General features: G+C 39.0%; 3 protein-coding genes across 3 annotated transcripts in view; 2 read left to right on the top strand and 1 right to left on the bottom strand.

Annotated features, from left to right (window-relative positions):
• The first annotated feature begins 1320 nt into the window (after positions 1-1320).
• On the top strand, positions 1321-6846 carry tbata (thymus, brain and testes associated). Its single transcript, XM_068583732.1, has 9 exons — positions 1321-1331; positions 1555-1781; positions 4380-4550; positions 4668-4759; positions 5399-5548; positions 5785-5866; positions 6085-6250; positions 6339-6379; positions 6503-6846. Exons 2-9 carry the CDS (start codon positions 1589-1591, stop codon positions 6583-6585), a joined length of 978 nt encoding a protein of 325 aa, XP_068439833.1. The 5' UTR covers positions 1321-1331; positions 1555-1588; the 3' UTR covers positions 6586-6846.
• Positions 6847-13321: 6475 nt separating this feature from the next.
• On the top strand, positions 13322-16494 carry star2 (steroidogenic acute regulatory protein 2). The gene is made up of 7 exons (XM_068583131.1): positions 13322-13396; positions 13525-13632; positions 13714-13850; positions 14038-14196; positions 14384-14568; positions 15375-15468; positions 16315-16494. The coding sequence occupies exons 1-7, from the start codon at positions 13333-13335 to the stop codon at positions 16417-16419; spliced, it is 852 nt and encodes a 283-aa protein (XP_068439232.1). The 5' UTR covers positions 13322-13332; the 3' UTR covers positions 16420-16494.
• Positions 16495-16925: 431 nt separating this feature from the next.
• LOC137789485 (A disintegrin and metalloproteinase with thrombospondin motifs 14) overlaps positions 16926-19452 on the bottom strand; it is a 36709-nt gene continuing 34182 nt past the window's right edge. Inside the window, exon 22 of the mRNA XM_068583130.1 lies at positions 16926-19446. Coding sequence (XP_068439231.1) covers positions 18893-19446 — 554 coding nt within the window. The 3' untranslated portion in view covers positions 16926-18892. The remainder of the gene's footprint in view (positions 19447-19452) is intronic.

Here is a 19452-nt window from a genome sequence, read left to right as displayed (position 1 = left end):
AACATCCGGCAAATTATATTGCAGCCTTTGTATTTTTTAATGTGCGTTATCCAAAGAGCAGATCTCTGAGTTCTCTGGTGTCAGTCTTTGTCACTGTGGAATGTTGAGAACTGCAAAAAGGAGCGTGCCATGACACACAATGTTACTAGCCACCTTTTTAAACTGCAGTAATAAGCTTTTACCTGGATTTAATAACCGTTGTCAGACAGGAAATTGTGTGAAAATGTCAAGTCTCCCATCACCTCCCCTACAACACTTCAAATCTGCCTCCATAACAGGGATCTTCTAATCTCTGCACTGAAATTGAACATTGGCAGTAGATGCACATTGTGCGCTGTTGAAGATAAATCCTGGAGGAATACTGGAACTCAGTCTAGTATTCCTCCAGGAATTATGCAGGCCTGCTGAGATCTTCGCTCCTTTAAATCCAGATTTAAGACTTTTCTGTTTGCTGTAATATAAGGATATTAATACATTTCTGCATCTCACGACTGCATTTTATTTCTTAAACTGCACTGCAACTTCTATTCAATTTTTTAAAATGTTGACTCCTTTTTAAAAAAAAATGTTTTCATGATTGTTCTTTATTATTTTCAAATCGTTTTCCCTTTTGCATTATGTTTTGATGCTTTGAATGCTGAGAGGGTGATTGGCTGCAATCTGCCTGGACTTATTTGCTTCAAGGACCCTGAAGCGAGCAAGAAAGATTGTCGCTGACCCCTCTCACCATGGACATAACCTGTTGGAGTCCCTTCCCTCCGGCAGGAGGCTGCGGTCCATCAGGACCAAGACCTCACGCCACACAAACAGTTTTTTCCCCTCGGCAGTCGGGCTCATTAACAGAGCCCGGGTCCCCTACTGACTGACTCTGTCACCCACACACAGTTTCCCACCTGTCACTCGCCTACACATCCCTCCATTCACATATTATTGACACACATTGATTACAGGTTTACTTTTCAAAAGTTCAGCTATTAATACTCTTCAACCTAATTTATTACTGGATATAGTTAAACAGATGAATGTAAATTCTTGTTGGTCAAATAGACTTTTAACCCTAAAATTCAGATTATTCTTACAACACTGTTCACACTCACGTCACATACACTATTTGCAGCAGCAAACTGGTCAATAATTGTATATTGTGGTTGAGTACAAATGTTAATGTTGAATTGTTTGTGGCTTTGTATGTGAGAATCCAGTCACTTTCAATGCAAGTCACACATTGTACTCAGATGCTATTGTTCCTTGTTTCGGTAGAGTTTCTTAGCAACAGGGTCAACAGAGCACATGAAGGACCTACGGTTTTGAGCAGGAGGAGGTTTTAAGAGGTAAAGTGGTTCTTCAACCATATTTTCTTCTAGATTTTAGATTATTTATCTTTGGAAGAACACAAAACAATCATTTTCTTGTGAAATTTTAAATACAAAGTTATCTTTAGAGTAAATAAAAGTTGAACGCCCCCTGTTAAGTTTTGGCGTTGGGCATGTGTGGTTGCAATTTGGCAACGTGGCGGTATTTCTAACAAATAACTTTTTTCTTTCTCTCCTTCAGATTCAAATCAAACCCTCAGCTGTCATTCCAAGATATGTCGATGGCGCAGAGTCCGGCCTCCCGTGGAAAAACAAGCGACAGGAGCCACAGTCAAATTAATCTGGTGCCATTGTCCCCCGAGTTCTCCAAGATTCTGCCGAAAAGCAGTCCACGCTTTGGCGCCTTGAGCCATCACTCATTCTTCTCACGGCACAACCCTCATCCAAATAGGGTTAAACATATTCAAGGTGAGCAAGCAGCAGAACACATTTGTCTTCTTTATGATTTTTTTTTTTTTTTTTTTTTACAGCAAATTGACTTAAAATGCGAATCATGCCTTGCCGTATGCTTCCCTTAATTCCATGAAATTAATTAATCCATTCAGGACTGATATCAGTGGGTGTTTTATAATCTATACTTAAAGATTTTAGGGTTAATTTTCTAATGACTCAATTGCACTGATGCATGGACAAATTCATATTGTCAACTATATCATCCATTACTGTATATCATATGTAATTTCTCTTATCTATTTATAGCATTTACACACATCCTCTCAGAATAAATAAAAAAAAGACGCTGGGTCTTGATGGCAGAACTATCCTGACATATCTGACTTCTTCACTCAATGGCCCCCTCTTTTGCACCTGGGATGCTGTGTAATAGTTTCATTTAATATGACCCCCTTGATAATGTAGTTAACACTCACAAATAAAACACAGCTTCAAGTGTTAATTACATTTTAACTGTCAACATACTAACAAACAACTGGTTGCCTGTTAATCTAATTGTAACAACACAACTCTAGAGATTCACTCTTCACAGCTCTTACATTTCTCTTTGTGCATGAACTGAAACAAGACGTTACCTGTTATGGTTCTTTCTTGCCTAATTGACAGCAATGTTCCACCAGCGGTTTGTGTTCCTCATGAAAGCTCCGCCACAGGGGTATAAGTATAAAAGGGTGTAAGTATATATAAATATATGAGTCATTACTCATTCTTCTCCTGGCATAAGTCTCTGCACCGGGATAAACATTAATCAAGCTCAGCACGCAGCAGAAGCACTTGAAGTGCTTTCTGAACTTTTTTTTTTCTTAAAACAAATCAGAATCCATCCATTCCATCCATTAATCAAACTGCTTATTTTGTTTGAGGTGCAGGAGCCCATCCCAGCTGTCATTGGTTGAAGGCCGAGTATACCCTGGACAAGTCGCCATTCATTCACACTCACATTCGCACGTCGTTTAAACGTCACAGAACCTTTATTTCAGAGTATTTGGCTTCAGCAAATAATGAATCAGTGTCAGCTCATTGCACCATTGGAAGAAGCAATTCATATTCATCAAATTATATAATCTATTACTACACATGTCATATAATATTGATCTACTTTCTGGTTTAAATAATGCATTATGGCATTTTTCTGACACAATCCAAGCTGCACTCATCCGTGGACTCACTCATAGTGACTACATTTCCATCTGACTGCAGTTGTACAGCTCTTCAAAGCAATTCATTATACGGTGGGGTTTTTTGGATTAAATGTTAATTGAGTCAATTAGCGCCACTAGGGGGCTAACAATTAGTAACGTCGTTGTCAGGCTGTTGTCGAGCGCTGACAGCTGTGCATCAAAAAAGAAGAGTAATATTAACACCGGACGTTCTTGATTCGAATTCCAGCAAATGTTGAAACAAACGCATTCGAATTGTTTGATTTTTGATGCACCCTCTTCGCTACAACGATTCGGCACACCACCCACACCTAGATACCTTGTATTCCCACAGTTTCACAAATTGGTCCACTATTCCACGGTCAGGACAGAATTCTCATTGGATCTGGGGTTTGACGATTGGTTGGAGCTTCCTTTGCAGCGCTTGAGTAAAAAAGAAAATCCAGAACTCTCGAGAGTCTTTCTCTTAAGTCTCCACAAACCATCCACGCCATGGTTTTTGCTTTGACAACCACTGCAGTTGCATCCCTTTTGGCCAACGAGTACTAGTACCTAACTACTGTTTCCTTAGACCCCAAGACCAGTCAAGTCTGAAAGGGGTTCTTTTTCAGCTTAACAGCCTCCTTAGGTTTCTACCACAACAATCACCGATGATCTTTTGAACTCCTCGCTGCTACTTCCTCAATGAACATGGCCCACCGGATTCCATGGCCCCAGCCTATCCTGATTAATACTTTCAGTCTGATCCAACTCACCACTAGATGGTGATCAGTTGACAGCTCTGCTCCTCTGTTCACTCAAGTGTCCAAGACATACGGCCGCAGATCTGATTAAACGACCGCAAAGTTGATCGTCAATCTTCGGCCCATGGTGTTCTTGTATCGAGTACACTTATTCACCGCCGTATGCTCAATCCTGGTGTTTGTTACGGCAGACAGGCCATTCCTCCCAATCACGCCCCTCCAGGTTTCTACGTCATTGCTCACAAGCGTTGAAGTCTGCCAGCAGAACTATAGAGTCCCCAATCGTTGCCCCTTTCAGCCACAAAAAGTCAACCATCTCGTTCCAAAGGGGAAAAGAAAACTCTAACACAACGTCGCTCAGATGGTTGCTTAATGTCTAGATAACAAGGTCCTTTTTCTGAAGTTGTGATGACTGAAACATCTGGGCCTGATATTTCCCCAAGTCGCCTGTTTATGGTTACCTGGTCCATGAATGAGACGACTGCATGATTGACAGTGAAGTTCTTTCTCTGAGGTTCTCATGAAGTCGTCATCTTTGATCTCAACAGGAATTCTATAGGTTGTATTTCCTTTGATGTGTGCACACTTTTGAAGCGCTTCACCATCTGTATTTGTGTGAACTGTGAATAGTGTGCCTCTCTTTCCCACAGGACTCAATGGTAGGCCCGTCTGCATGGTGAGGGATGATTGGTTTGTCACCTCATCATTATTTCCTCATCCACTTCTTAAGAGTCACGTCTTCAGGAAAGCGACTAATCAATCCTCAGCTTTTCCTCTCCTTCAGAATATTTATGGGGTGAGCAGTAACACAAATAGATCAGGTATGTTTAATGTAACACACAGTGCCTACAATTTCCTATTACTTCTTGGAAAGTTATCATTTCCAAGAATGCAATTGATCATAAGAATAACAGGAGCCATTTGTTATTTTCCTTCAGCAGCACAATTTTCAGAGGCTTGGAGGGACGAACTTAAAGACCTCGCCGCAAAAGTCAATTTGTCTCCTCAAGCACAAAAGGACAAAAAAGACGTGTGTATATTGCTGTAAATCCTGTAATCTGAAGTAAAGGTAACACTGCACAGCACTGTGCATGTCACCTGTTGCAACTGTTTTCCTGCTTCATTAAAATGATCAATAAATGGTAAGGGTGAATATTAATCAGTGTCTCACTATAATAAAGTCAAAGAATTTTAGTGGTAATTTTGTCAAAAACAGTAATGCTTTGTTCACACCAACCTCAAAGTAAATGTTCTCATTGTTACTTGTGCAGACTTGACCACGACATCATTTACATGTATTGGCATCATTCATGCTAGACCTGCTGGAGAGGTGTCGGCCATGTCAACAACTTTTAATCAATCAAGGCCGAAAAAACGACTATTGCCACTTTGTACTTATTGTGGAAGTACCACATAGCCCGGGAAACCAAACGCTGTGAATTTCTCAAAGCCATATTCAATGTACCTAGCAAGCCTTGCGATACACACACATTTCTGCCACACACACATTTCAGTGCCTTAAAAGGTAGTCAAATGTTTTTTCTATTATGGCTAATTGTGTGTTCTTAATGTTTCCAGTTTAATGCTCCTAATTTATAAAAGGTTATACTGAAACATATTTTTAAGTAAAGTTGTACTAAAAAGCATGATTTTGTTAATACAATTCCAGGACCGGCTGGAAGAGGAATTTGTCCGTCGAAAGACTCAATATTCAGCTGAAACAGGGAGAATCATACCTCCATCCACAAACTCTTACCAACGCAGACACAATTCACAACGCAAGATATATCCCCAGGCCTTTCACGATCAAGAACTCATGGTAAAATATTCCTTCAGTATTCCTCTGCCACAGTTTGAAAACGTGTGGGCTTGAAACAGGGGCACAGCATAGTCATTTTATTTACACTGAAAAAAAGCAAACATTTTCAACATTATACAGGATAATTATTTTTCACAGATTTGTGACTAGGCTTGAGCAATCCTTGAGCAAATTACTTAGCTTCAGTATAAATTGATTCGGTTTGCCAGTTAACGTTGTAAAGTTTTTTCTTCCAGGTATTTGAGCTTCTTTGTCAGATCCTGCAGACAGATTCCATGTCTACAGTTCAGCAGTGGCTTCTGCTTGCAGGTCAAAGAGGTAAAATGCTTCATTTACCATAAATCTTTTGTTCACGTTATGCAAAGTACAGCAGCTGTTTCTTTAATGAGTAAAACATTTATAGAAATAATCATCTCGAATTTCTATTCAACACTTACTAAAGTTATTTACATTAAGCAAGGATGGAAGGTATAACTGCTCTGCTGATGACAAGAACCCCTGAGCTCTTTTACTTGTATTATATGATGTACCCTCAGAGAAAGACATGGTGATGGGGATGATCAAGCAAGCTATGGACGTTGCCGACCTCTCGGGCCATCATCAGCAGAACTTCCAGCAGCTCCAGGCTTTTCCTCCTGCTGCATCTCCGTCTGTGTACGGTCCAGCGTTCGACCAGCCGTGGAGAAAACCACGGCGAACAAGGTTAGGATGATCTCACAACTTTTTAATCTGATTCTTGTGTTCTAAAATGTTTTGAGGTCAGCGTGTTTATTGTTTATTCATTCCACAGCTCATGCAAAGGGATGCAAGCTTCCAGCAATGACAAACCAGGTAACAAAATAGTGCACTACTAATTCCATTTTAAATCCCTTGTACTTTGTTGTTGAATATTGTACAATATTACGAGTCAAATATCTAGCTTTGTGTGATTCAGACTCGCGTATTCTTTTGCAGAGAGAATTGGAGATGCAGAGGTACTTGAAGTCCACTCAGAAGCTCAGGATGATCTTCAACTTCCCCTACTTGAGACTGTATAGAGTTACCTAATTTTCATAGAGATAACTGATGCTTATTGTGTTTGGTTCCCTTGTTCATTGGTTATTTAATACTGTAGCACAATTACCATGTAGATGTTTCATTAGAAAGCACATTATTTTAATGAGCTACCCTAATTTAATTTGTAATTGAATAATACATTTTACAATAGATATGATATAATACATTATACAATAGGCGTGATAGTATTATATGATACCATGGTTGATGTTGCATAATTGTATATTGCTCGTCTGGAGGATTTTGATAGATGTGTTCATGTGTGCAAAAAAAAAATGTATTGCCAAATATATCATTAGCAATCTCATTTTGTTCGCCTTTAGAGTTGGTCTGTCGCTTCATCCAGACTCTCATATATATATATATATATATATATATATATATATATATATATATATATATATATATATATATATATATATATATATATATATCCAGACATTTACAGTTCCCAGATAATGTCTCCTAGTGAAGTGTTTTTTTGTTGAGCTGTAGCGTCAAGTTGACATTTGTCGGCTTGGGTGCTGCAATATCTTGATAATTGTTAGATGGATTGCCTTTATCATACAGCCATTTATGTTGGCGGCAAACTTTTAATCTTTGTCCAGTTAAAGCAGCAGATTTGTCCAGGACTTTGGTTTATGATCAAATAAATGCGAAACACATGCCATTCCCATCAGCCTCAGCTGTAGTGCTAATTAGCAAACGTCATTATGCTAACAGGCTAAACTAAGATGAGGATAAATGTCATACCTGCTTAACATTTGTATGCTAGCTAAATCACAGCTGTGCCCCAGTGCAGCTTCACAGTGTTGTTTTGACACCTTTCATTGTGATAAATAGACAGAGGTTTTTATTTGTCAAATAAGACAAACTATATATTCACATTGTTTCTTCCTTATAATATAGTTAGCAACGTGAAGTGCCACATCAGATACAAACTGGTGCTGTTGTTAGTGTAGCAAACCTCTCTTGCTAACTGCATATAAATGAGCATCAGACCAGATTAGCTTCTTTCCCTTGAAAGAAGCTGATAACTCTGATGCTCAAGGACATTCTTATGGCCATAAAGAAAAGATTGGCCTGAGAAATGATTTGAGCTTGAATTCATAAATAATGCATGCCCCATATTAGATTTATTTCGTATAATGGATGTGATCTTCTCTCACTATCCTTCCTATTGTGGATAAAGGCGTTACTAGATGGGTATCTAATCTACAGTACAATCTGTGTCCAGATTGGACGACTGTGTAAATAGGTGAATATTGGCAAGAAGTGTAAGAGCTTTGAGTCTTGGCGCTATATATATAATAATACATAGAAACCTACAAACCCTCTATTTATTTTTCCATAGGATAAAAGTTTTAAGACAAGAACGTCTTGCTTCCACGGTAGCGCCTTAAGAAAACAACATCTCAAACTTTAACTTGGCACTGTAAGGGCACAAGCCATCTGGATGCATTATTCAATTTGTTCTACAATATGGTTATGTGTGTTTTTATGTAATTTATTGACAATAAGCAAGTTACAGATTTTCGCCTGTCTTATTCTTTTAGTTAGTTTTTGTTGTGTGTGTGGGAAGTCTATCCTCATGCGGTTTGAGGAGGATGCAGCCTGACTATTGTCTTAATGATCAATGATCTGTTGGATTTCTAGAATGTCATATTTTATGGTCAAAGGGTCTTCATGGTAGAATCTTATGCAAAAAGCAACGTTGATACACTCAATTATAAAGTGTATAATTTGGGCTGAAATGACCATTATTCAATTACCTGAACGGCCAGTTTACCCAATTATGTTGTACCAGGAAAAGGGTTTTAATATAAACAGAGAGAGATGAGAGGAAAGGACAGGGGTTAACACGCGAGCAGAGGTTTTGTCAGTTGATGCTTTCCATTGGTTGCCATGTAGATCAAATCAAATCTTGAGTTAAAAAATATATTAAAATAGAACTTTGTTTATCTCGAAGGAATTTCTTGTGTCAGAGTTTCATTTAAGTTTACAGCAGAATATTGGCAAAGTACATTATAATACTAATATAAACATATACAAACCATAGGACAAGAATTATTAAGCAGAAAACAAATGATATGGACACTAAATAGAATATTATAGCAATAAAAGGGAGGAAGTAAAGTTTTCTACGAAAATTGGAAAAGTAAAACATAACAACAAAGATTAGAGGATTAAAATAGAAAGACATGATGTCCATCACGACCGTTTGTACTACATGGACATCAAAAGAAGAAAAAGAGCCTTTATTAGCTGAGATGCTCATGAACTCAAAGTACAGCGGTCTGTGCATTTGAAGAGTATTGATGAAAGGCTGCTAATGCATATGTTGAAGAGGAACAAATGTAAAAGAAAACCAGAGAAAAAACTACTTGAAGCAGGTTTAGTGAACACTGCTATGAGATAGTTGACCTCGAGGTGAAACTCAACGACAGAAAGAAAGATAACTTTGGTACTCTGGTTTAGTAACCATAGTAACCTAACATGCTTACTTGGGTTTTCTTCACACTGTGACTGGATGATCACACTGTGATGTAACACAATTTCTAATATATTTGAGATAATGTGTATAATATTTCTGAGTGCAGCTCCAGGATGGAGTTTGAACATTTCAATTTTCAATTCAAACGAGACCCTGGGAAAATGTAACAATTTTGTTACCCTGAGTTTTGGTGAAAAGTCATGTTTCCAATCATGATTTGAAGTAGGATGGTTCTACTAATTTGGTACAAATTCAAGGAAACAAACTTTTCCCCTTGGGAAAAAAACATTTTCTTGTGTGATAGTAAATTACTCTTCTTTGGTTTTAGCTTTGTTGAGGACCCATATTAAAAAAGCATTAAAATACCAAAAACACTAAATTCAGGTGTCACGTGACAATTCAAAAGAAAAAAAAATATTGGAATTATTGAAGGCTCTCTGTATTCTGAATGTCCAAATAACCCCCACAAATCACCAGTTTTCCTCAGAGGTGCTGTTGTGCTTTGGTAAACTTGCCATTAAGATATTTATTCTTACAAGGCACACAATCCATAAATGTTATTTAGATCTTGGTCAATATGGTCTTGTTGTTGTGGCAGATGTTTCCACACTAGATGTCTATCTGATAGAGCTGTAGCTAAATTTAAAGAAGCTATTCTGTCTGCATTTGATTCAATATCATGTCTCAATTCAACAGAGGACTCCTGTACTAACTTTAGTCTGTCCCATATTGATCATCTTCTTGATAGTGCTATAGGCACACTGCGATTGACACTCAACTCTGTTCTTTTTGTTATAAGATGGATTTGTCTCTCATTATTTTTGGCACAGACTGGAATTTGCATTACAATGAATTGACACAGTGCACATAATCACACAAATCGTAATGATGATGACTGAATAACACTCTCGTGCTCAGCATCCCAGTGGCTATTCACAAACAAAACCTTGCCTCTTCCCTGGTGGCGTGACCGCAGTTTGAGGTCAGCTGGCCCGGTCAGCAGGTTAAGATCAGCATTGACGTCATGAATCCTTCCTACAAGGTCACCCGTTTGCTCGGCGCGATAAGAGGCAGCTGTTTGCTGGTGCTCTATCAGCAAAGCTTCTGCAAGGCAGCATTGAGAAGAGAGGACGGCACCGGGCCTTCTGCCAAATCTTTCACAGATGTGACGGTTACTCCCTTCACACCCACACATACCTCACTAATCAACTTCATATCATATGAGCAGAGAGGTGGAGCTCCCCCAAAGTGAGAGGGGGAAGTTGAAAGTACATAGTATAGGAGTCAGGTGGATGGAAGATTGATGGAGTTTACCCTGAAGGTTTTAGTCCTGACGTGTGAGTTATTGAATTAAATTTCTGAAATTGTACTTCACAAAAACACGATAACTAGCAGCGACCATTAAAATGTAATGATTAAACTAACGAAGTAATTTAAAAGACATTATTGTGTCTCGAGATTAAATTAAATTTTGTTTTCAGATCAAAAGCCATTACCATGCAGAGGAGTCGATATAGACTGCAACCAGCCTTTCTCTGGAAAAAGTCTGTTCAGAGACGAATACATTCAGAACATTTAATTGTGTTAATTCCAAATCAAATCAATTGATTATTTTTCACACAAACATGGGGATGAGCCCAAATCATTTTCTCTGATCTCCCCGAGACGCTCATGCACCTAACATTCCTGGTCGGCCCCGAGAGAGCAAGGATGAGTCATGATTCAATCCTGGGATTACACTCTACAGAAGAAAGGTTGTCAGAGCAGCCGATGTTAGTGAATTACTGCTCCTTCTGCCCCTGTTCAGCAGCATATTTCATACATTTATAGCACGGACAAGTATGCAAATGGTGACGTCTACATGACCTTAATGGTTTCATATTACAACCTCTCTGACGTCTGATTACCATTTGGCCTAATTGGTGTCCAGTAATCATTTAGAAGATTGCATGTGTTCTAAGGATGATTATTATAGATTACTTCTAAAACCACAGAAATGCAAATTGTTCTTTGAAATTCAAATGAAAATCATAGTATGGTGTATTGTAATTTGATTTATATATTTCACCATACAATCTATGACTTTAATGTGTGATTAGACTGTTGGTACTTTATTTGCATCTTTACACACAAGGTTACATGTTTTAAATAGCATCAGCATGTCAGACGTTATCTCAGACATGTTGTATATTGATCATGTCTAGACCATGCGCCATACACACTGTACTTGAGGAATTTTCAGAGGTTTTGGGTCCATAGTCCTCTTACAAAGGAAAACATTTTTGAAAGCCTCCCTCTTAAGCGTAATACAAATGAATCATAGAACATCTACCGTTTTTACTTTTAGATGCCATTGAAACAACTTCAAGATTCATTTAACCTGAAAACTTCAGACCTGTTTCATTGTGTTAAACAGGAACATTTCAAACTCAATCATGTTAGGATGAGATAATGAAAGCAATAAATTAAGCCCATAGCGAGGATATTTTCAATGTTAATTAAGGTTGTTACACTTATATAACTTAAAACAAAGGGGGATTTTATTCATATTGCATTTAGACTCACAGGATTTATTGCCAACATTTCAAGTATTTGATGTTAAACGCTTTCAGAAAAAGAAGAGTAATAAGACAGGTATAATACATTTTGATATTTAGTCGAAAGTGCTTCAACCTAAAATTATTTATAATTAATTTATCGCTGTCACAATCAAATCTGAGTTTCTATTAGCCCAGAACTAATATTGGTGGTATTGATGGACACTTTTCATGTGCTTGATCTATTTGCACAAAGGTCCCCATCGTTACATCTGTACGTTTTAATGATACAACATGCTTGAGATGGTTGACAAAGAGATGTACAGCAACATCTCTGATGATAATGATAATAATATATATATTTTAAATTATTGTTATAGATATGAGCCACTGCTGGTTAATCAGTGTCACAATTGTCCCTAAAAAGCACTAATCGTTGCTATCTTTCAGGGTCACATTTCAGGGCTCTTGGACCAAAATTAATTAATTCAGATTCACACTGGTCACGTTTCAAGCATCCTGTCGTGGTTTCTGCTAATCAATGCAAAAGACTTGCAGTAAATCAGCCGACTAAATATAATTTTCATCTTTGCCTATACGGATTTTCTCTTTGAAGGAGGTTATAATAATATTGTGTGCTCTCAATTTTGCAGACTGTATCGCCATCATGTCACGAGTTTTGTCTTGCGTGCATCCTTCACACTCTCATTATGGATTTGATAAGATTCTCTTTTTATCTTGGATTGAGATATGTGGATAAACTTCACTGGCTTTTTCCCCATGAAAACTTTGATAATACTGCGGATGCCACCCAATATGGAGTGCTTCATGGATACAAATGTCAACGCACAACAAGTACAAAGAACGTGGCCTATATAAATAGAGGCACGACATTCTGAATGAAATGTGCATATATTGATAATTGTTAAACAATTTTGTTTTGTATTCTCCACGACGCCTTCACAACTCTGTGTGTTTTAGTCAGCAGCATACCTCAAAGACTAGATTTAGTGAAATTTGGAGGAAACTTGAAGGCTCAGGCTTAGAAGACAATTAACACTTGGTTGCAGAGTCTAAATTCCACTGAACAGGACAAAGAGCCAAAACATAATGTAATAATGAGATAAATGCAACATTTAAAAGAGAGCAACCAGTGTCGCTGGTCCTTTTAAGACAATCCACTCAACCATATGTTTATTAAAAGTTATTGTGGCTCAGGACTTAGAGTGGGGCATCCATTTTTAACACGGTTAGTGTCTGTTTGCATGACAGTGTCCTTGAGCAAGACACTGAAATCCAATTTGCTGCCGATGGCGTGTGAGAGAATGGGTGAAAGAAAGGCCATTCGTGAAGCTCTTTTACCAGCAAGATAGAAAGATAGAAAGTCATTCTGGTTGCAGTTCCCACTCGATGCTATCATTATATGCGCATTAAAGTAGAATTGCTTTGATTAAAGCGGCTACGGTATATAAACGTCTCTTGACTTTGGATAGCCTCGTCGTTCACAGAGTGATTCAAATGCGGCAAAAGCACAAGAATGTCCACTCTGCCTTTGGTCTGATGCTCTTGTCAAGTGTGGCCTTCAGAACAGGTCCTATCTTCTCTGGCCCTTATCTCACTGAGGTGTCCTTCAGAGGCCATATAAAGACCAGAGACGAGGTATGTTGCTTGGCTGTCACTGCCAAAGTCAGACAAACATGCTGCCTGCTGTTGTAAAGCTCTGCTGTGGAATTTCCTACCCACATCTGAGGAGTCTAACAGGTAAATAGTCTCAATAACCTAAGGAAGGTTTGGGTCTGATTGTTCCTTTTTGGGAAAATGTTGCATTCTGGGTAAAATTACTGAGCTTTTGTTTCTTTTTTGCATTTCGTAACCGTTCAATCATGCAGGACTTCAACGCACAGCCGTGGCAGTGATAGGTCAGGAGCTCACACACCTGCAGCGATGGGGACAGGTCCGACATCTCATCAGAACACATTCTGGATTAAAGCGTCATGGTAAAAATATATAATAATTATCTTCTGTTTTCAGAGTAAAGTTGTTGAAAGATTACTGGTAGTAAGAATAATCTTTTGCAGAGCCCAAATGTGAAGATATAAGTCCTGTGCCTTTGAAAGAAGAACAGCTGCTCTATGTACAACAAGGCCAAGAAGCAATGGGGAAGGCTCTCTGTATGTTAGAAGACACACAAGGATGGAAGTTTGAGATCACAGAGGTATACCATTTGATAAATATTCAAGCATTTTGACTTGATTGATTACAATTATCTCCTTTAAAATCAATTTTCCCCCAACTTTCACCAACCGCTTGCTTGTTTGTAGATTCTGTCTGTTTTAAAATAGCCGAAGCGGCTGAAGTGAGACGCATGGACGATGAAATAGCCGTTTGTTACTCCTTTTCAGAGCGAGGGGGATGTCATCTGCAGCAAGGTGATACCGGGAACCGGGAAGGTCTTCAGGTTGGAGGCGGTCCTGGACGCTAGTGTGGACGAGCTCTACGACATCCTGTTTGTCAGAGTGGAGGAGATGCACCAGTGGAACCCGAGCATACAGCGTATCAAAGTGAGCAGCTGACCTTTGATACATTGACATTTTATCATCTGTAAAACTATAAATGAATACTATTCCAATTGCTCAAGTTATTTGCATTGCCAATACATTTGTGCATTGCAAGACCGCTCATTGCATTGTAATCTAGTTCCATGTCGTGTTTTGAAAACTACATTTTTTCTTTTGGTTTCTCTTGCAGATTCTGAAACATGTTGGAGCCGAAACGATTGTCACTCATGAGGTATCAGCCGAGACAGCTGGAAATCTAATTGGCCAAAGGGATTTCTTGTGTGTCAGACACAGTTGCAAACAAAAATCCAGAGTTTATCTCGGAGGAGCAGCGATTCAGCTGGAGTCCATGCCACCTGAGCCAGGCTTTGTGAGGTAGGATTCCATGCTGACTGTTTCGTCACGCTTTATAATGCATATATTTAGCAGCTTCATTATGAAGCTCTATCTCATAATATACAGCGTCTGAGTTGAGTTATCTCAGTCCTACATGTGGTAAGATATCAAAAAAAGCGGGAAAGCGTCTTTGACTTACCACTAATAAATTCAGTAGGGGTGCTTGATTTGCGCCAACATTTTAATGTGTTCTGACAGTCGTTCTCAGTGCTGGCTAAAATCAGTGGCCTTAACCCTCTGTTGTCATATCTCCTGTTTGTGAGATAAACATGTTTTTATCTATCATGCGGATGTCAGGGAATCTTTAAGAATGTGGAAATAGAAGGATAGACCCAAAGATACAAAATAAAATCAAGTGTTTATATCCTTCAAATTTAAAGTGATACTCTGCTGGGTAAATGTTGCAGTCATTCCAATTAACAAGACTACAAGTCTTCCACTTTGTGAGGCTGCACAGCGGGTCTTTTATCCAAATGCTGGCTTCAGCTGACAAACACAATGCTACCATTATGTCTAATGATTACCATGTTCACCTTCTTTTTTTATTGTTTGTGTGTGTATTTGTATAACGTTTGCAAGTTAGAAGACATGCTGCTAGCAAAGATCTATATGACATCCAGGCCTAGTAAATGTGAATGTATTTGTATAACTTAATAATAACATAAGTGATTAGTTTGTGGATGTTTTAGGTTTGAAATAAAAATATTCATAATGGACAAGCTCATAATCCTTTATAAACCCTGGTTCAATACAAATAATAATGTATATACTTTGCATGTTTACAGAGCCGAGGATGGACCAACGTGCATCATCATTCAGGCTCTGGACGAGGATATGGGAAAAAGCCACTTCACATGGCTTCTTAATATGGACGTTAAGGTAAATTCATATGTACTGCAGATGCTTTTTCCGTTAGGCTCCACAAAGCCACTCTTTAATGCTCAGTGAGAATTCACTTGGCATGAAGCTGAGTGGATTCCATGGTTTGAAAGAATACTCATTCAACTTCTTAATATACAATTAGTAGTACAAATATAGTGCAAAATGTACATAAAAAAATAAGGCTAATGTGCTATGCCACAATTGCACTTAGTCGTAGTCCTTACCTGTGTGAAGGGTCTTGGCCAACTCACCTGCTCATTCATTGTCAGTGATAGAACCAGTCAATGAGCAATGCTAACCTTATAATAACCTAAATATGTATCTTATTGCCCCAGCCCGGCTACAAAAGCACCCCATGCATCTGATGGTAAACTTTTGTATTTTCCATGGAGTTTCAGCTGGGCGCATATGCGTATACATGCAATAAAAGTAGAGTTAACCTTTAAAAAATAAATAGCTAAAGCACACAACAAGGAAGGTGTGTGTACTTATGTGTGAAAGTATCATTATTTACTTAGTTTAAAACCCAGAGCCCACATTATGAACTAGAGGTGTGAAGATGAAATGAAGTAGACACAAACAAGGGGTGGGGTTCTGATTTAAGACACTATCAAGTTGCATTGTGGGAAATGGAGCTTCAGTGAATATTATTTTGTGAAACAATATTTTTATATATTACATATGTAATTTTGCATTTCCATTTCATCATCACTATTTAATTTAAAGTGCTGAGTTAATATCTTCTCAAAGAATGAGCCAGAATTGCCAGAATTAATTAAAACAATACTGCATATTAGTATTACTCCCTGCTACCAAATTACAATTTTCTAATGTTGTTCTCAGGGCTGGCTGCCAAAATCCATTGTCAATCAGGCTTTACCCCGAGCACAGCTGGATTTCACCAGACACCTCCGCAGACGCATCACAGCGAGCACCACCCCTGGCTAACGGACTCCGTAAGACACCCACGCTGCAGCAGCACCCTGCCACTGCTCAAAGGACAAGACTGGGTGATGGAGGCACGGTGACAGACTGGCTGCTCGTCACGAAGCTTTCAGCGAGAGCGCAAGCGCTGCCAACAGGAGTCGCTCAGTGTCAGCAGCCCTTTGCCAGCCTTGAAGAAGACGGCAGCTGGTTCATAGGAATTAATGTCACAGAGTGCCACTCAAACCTCAAGATTTCCTGATTAGAAGTCGCCACTCGTTTTTTTGACACGCGACTAACTGAAGGACAAATGCACAAAATAAATAAAGTCCTTGAATGTGCCGATTTCGCCTGTTTTGAATATCACTGCACTACATAAACAGGTGGCTGCGCTCAACTCAAATACAGTGCATCTACCTCTAAAGTCAGTCAACCAAAAAAGTCACAATCTAAGAATACAAGAATAAATGGAGGAAAGGGAAATAACAAGAATCTCTGTTCTTTCAAACTTGTTTTACTTTGTTCTCCATACCACTTAAAAATTCAATAAATATTAACATTTAAAGCTTTCATTACGTATATACAAGAACTATACAATAAACATAATGATGTTATGAACTGCAATGCAGGAATGATGTGACAGTATGACCAACCACAGTCTGTAGACTTACAGCATCGCCTGCAACATACTTTCCATTCAATTCCTGGTTGTTAATTATTTCCATCACTTGAAATTTACACTATATACATTATTATCTGAAAAATATACCAGTTACAAAAAGATAACAATGACTTTTTTTTTTCTTAAATCTTTTTTTTTTTTTTTTTTTTTTAAACGTTAGCTGACTGACGGACAGAGGGCATGCTACAGCGGGGTTGGCCTGTAGACAGTCATGATTTTTTTTTTTTGCCAGTGACGATAATCACTGGTACGTTGGTTTTTAGGAACAAACAACAACAAAAAGAGCACCGGGGACAGAGAAGCTATGAGGCTCCTTGCCAGGAGTGATGGCTACGGAGGCTGGAGTGTGGCACTGGAATAATTATAGACTGACCAGGTGTCTTATTATAATCAATTAGAAAAGCCATTATCAATTAATTAGATGCATTTAAATGATGAGGGAATGTCTGCCTGGCGCTGTCCAAAGGGAAAATAATCAGCTATCACAACCTTTTGAAATTGTGGCTAATGAACAGTGATTAGTTGGCCACCTCATGGTGCCGACAATTCTCCAGGAAGTCACTGCGCCAAGCCGTTAGCCAAGAAATAGTGACACCGAAAACTGTTGTTTTTACATCTCTGTTCGTATGTAGATCCACTATTCACTATCATTAGCGAGAGCTTTTAAAAACTTTGTAGAAAGCCGGGCTAATTTCTTCTACCTACTTTAAGCCATCTACGCTAACAACCACCATGGCTCCATAGTTAATGCACAATTATGTGTGTCATCTTCCCAGCTGTTATTTATTCCATTTTTAGCTTTTGAATGTTTTACTGGCTGTGTTTATTGCTTTAATGAATGCTCTTACTAGTTTTTGAATCTTGTTTTCTTTTGCATTATGTTTTGATGCTTTTAACGGTTTTATGTGAAGCAAATTTAATTACGTTGTTGTTAAAATGGGCTATACCGATGTATGTGATTTCCTTGTTAGAGCTGTCATGTAATGCACTCTGCTGCCACCATCTGCTAAGCCATGAGTCTCTGTTAGTGCTCTGTGGGTTGGAAGTTATTGAAGTTTTGGGTGCCACAACGTTTACACGTCTTGAAATTTTACAACCATCTTTAAATTAGAGCAATCGTCAAATTCAAAACTGGACAATAAATTATGAGGGGAACAGAAACTGCTTTTTATATTTTTTCCATTCTAAAATTTCACTAATTCTTGAAACCGAATTAGAAATCAAAATTATTAATCTTCCAATTATTTAATTTGTCATTACAATGAACTAGTTAATAACGTAACATAACATAAATTGATTGTAATTTAACACCGACAGGGTCTACAACTGTTCTGACACACTCTAGTCTCCATAGTTGACACGTGCACCTCCAAAACCATGGCCTTTGACCTCTCCTCGCATGTTCACAATACAAGTTCAATAGTAGTTCTAATGCACTTGAGAAAACAGGATTACACAACTGTACACACATAAAAACATGAATGTAGCAATGCAGTCGTCACATTTTGAACACGCCTTGAAGTCGTTTTAGTTTACAGCACCTGACAACTTTTTTTCTTCTTCTTCCATTTCATATTTGAAGCACAGAGGGCAGAGCGATGCTGCGCACAGATCACTGGAGTTTTGATGAGGTAACCATCGCTGGTCTGGTCTGAATTCACTGGCATTGAAAAAAAAAACACAAAAAAAAAACAATCTTTGCAAAAAGAGAAGAAAAAAAATATCTGCAGCACGACAAGTCCACTAGATGCTGCGAAGAGAAAGCTGATGTATGAGCGTCTCACTGAGCAGCACGTTCACAACATCGCTCGCTGTTCACTGCTGAGCTGACAGGGTTCTGTGACTCGAGTCCCTCTCGGATCCTAAATCGTCCCTTCTTGATCTGGCAGCGACGGGGCCTAAAGTGCTGTTTGGACTGTGCTCTTTAGAGGCACCTCCACTGGAGTCTGCTGTGGGCCGCGGAGTCCCTGGAGGTAGAAGAGGCCCCGGGTCTGATTCTGCTTTCCCAGCTGTGAGGATGGAGTCGCTGATGGGACCCTGGGGCAGAGCGGCGGCACCTGTGGGCGGCGAGGCTTCGGCAGCGGCGCCGGCGGTTGGCGCCGGAGCAGTGGAGCGAAGCCGTCTGACGATAGCTTTAGTGGTTTGCGGCGCGCTCTGGGTCGTCGCCGGTGGAGGAGCTCTGGGTAATGCGCGGTGAGAAGGAGCGGAGGCGTCAGGTTCAACTGAAGCCAGCTCCGGAGCAGGTGTGGCGAGGTTTTCTTTCTTGTTGCAAGACTCACAGCAGAGCTTATTGTATCCAGGGATGGAACAATATCGGGCAAGAACCTCCATTTGACAGAAAATGGATTTATCCCCCAGACATGGCTCATCTAATG

The sequence above is a fragment of the Clinocottus analis genome, unplaced genomic scaffold (assembly GCF_023055335.1).
Source record: "Clinocottus analis isolate CAN_PGR_092001 unplaced genomic scaffold, fCliAna1.0.p SCAF_19, whole genome shotgun sequence".
Lineage (NCBI taxonomy): Eukaryota > Metazoa > Chordata > Actinopteri > Perciformes > Cottidae > Clinocottus > Clinocottus analis.
The sequence above is the reverse complement of the archived record's forward strand: the minus strand, read 5'-3'. Positions and strand labels throughout refer to the sequence as shown.

Coding starts and splice junctions, on each gene's coding strand:
- tbata (XM_068583732.1), top strand. CDS start 1,589: ATGTCGATGGCGCAGAGTCCGGCCTCCCGTGGAAAAACAAGCGACAGG. Junction 5,867..6,084: donor TCTGCTTGCAGGTCAAAGAG/GTAAAATGCTTC, acceptor ATGTACCCTCAG/AGAAAGACATGGTGATGGGG. Junction 6,380..6,502: donor TTCCAGCAATGACAAACCAG/GTAACAAAATAG, acceptor ATTCTTTTGCAG/AGAGAATTGGAGATGCAGAG.
- star2 (XM_068583131.1), top strand. CDS start 13,333: ATGCTGCCTGCTGTTGTAAAGCTCTGCTGTGGAATTTCCTACCCACAT. Junction 14,569..15,374: donor CCTGAGCCAGGCTTTGTGAG/GTAGGATTCCAT, acceptor GCATGTTTACAG/AGCCGAGGATGGACCAACGT. Junction 15,469..16,314: donor TTCTTAATATGGACGTTAAG/GTAAATTCATAT, acceptor TGTTGTTCTCAG/GGCTGGCTGCCAAAATCCAT.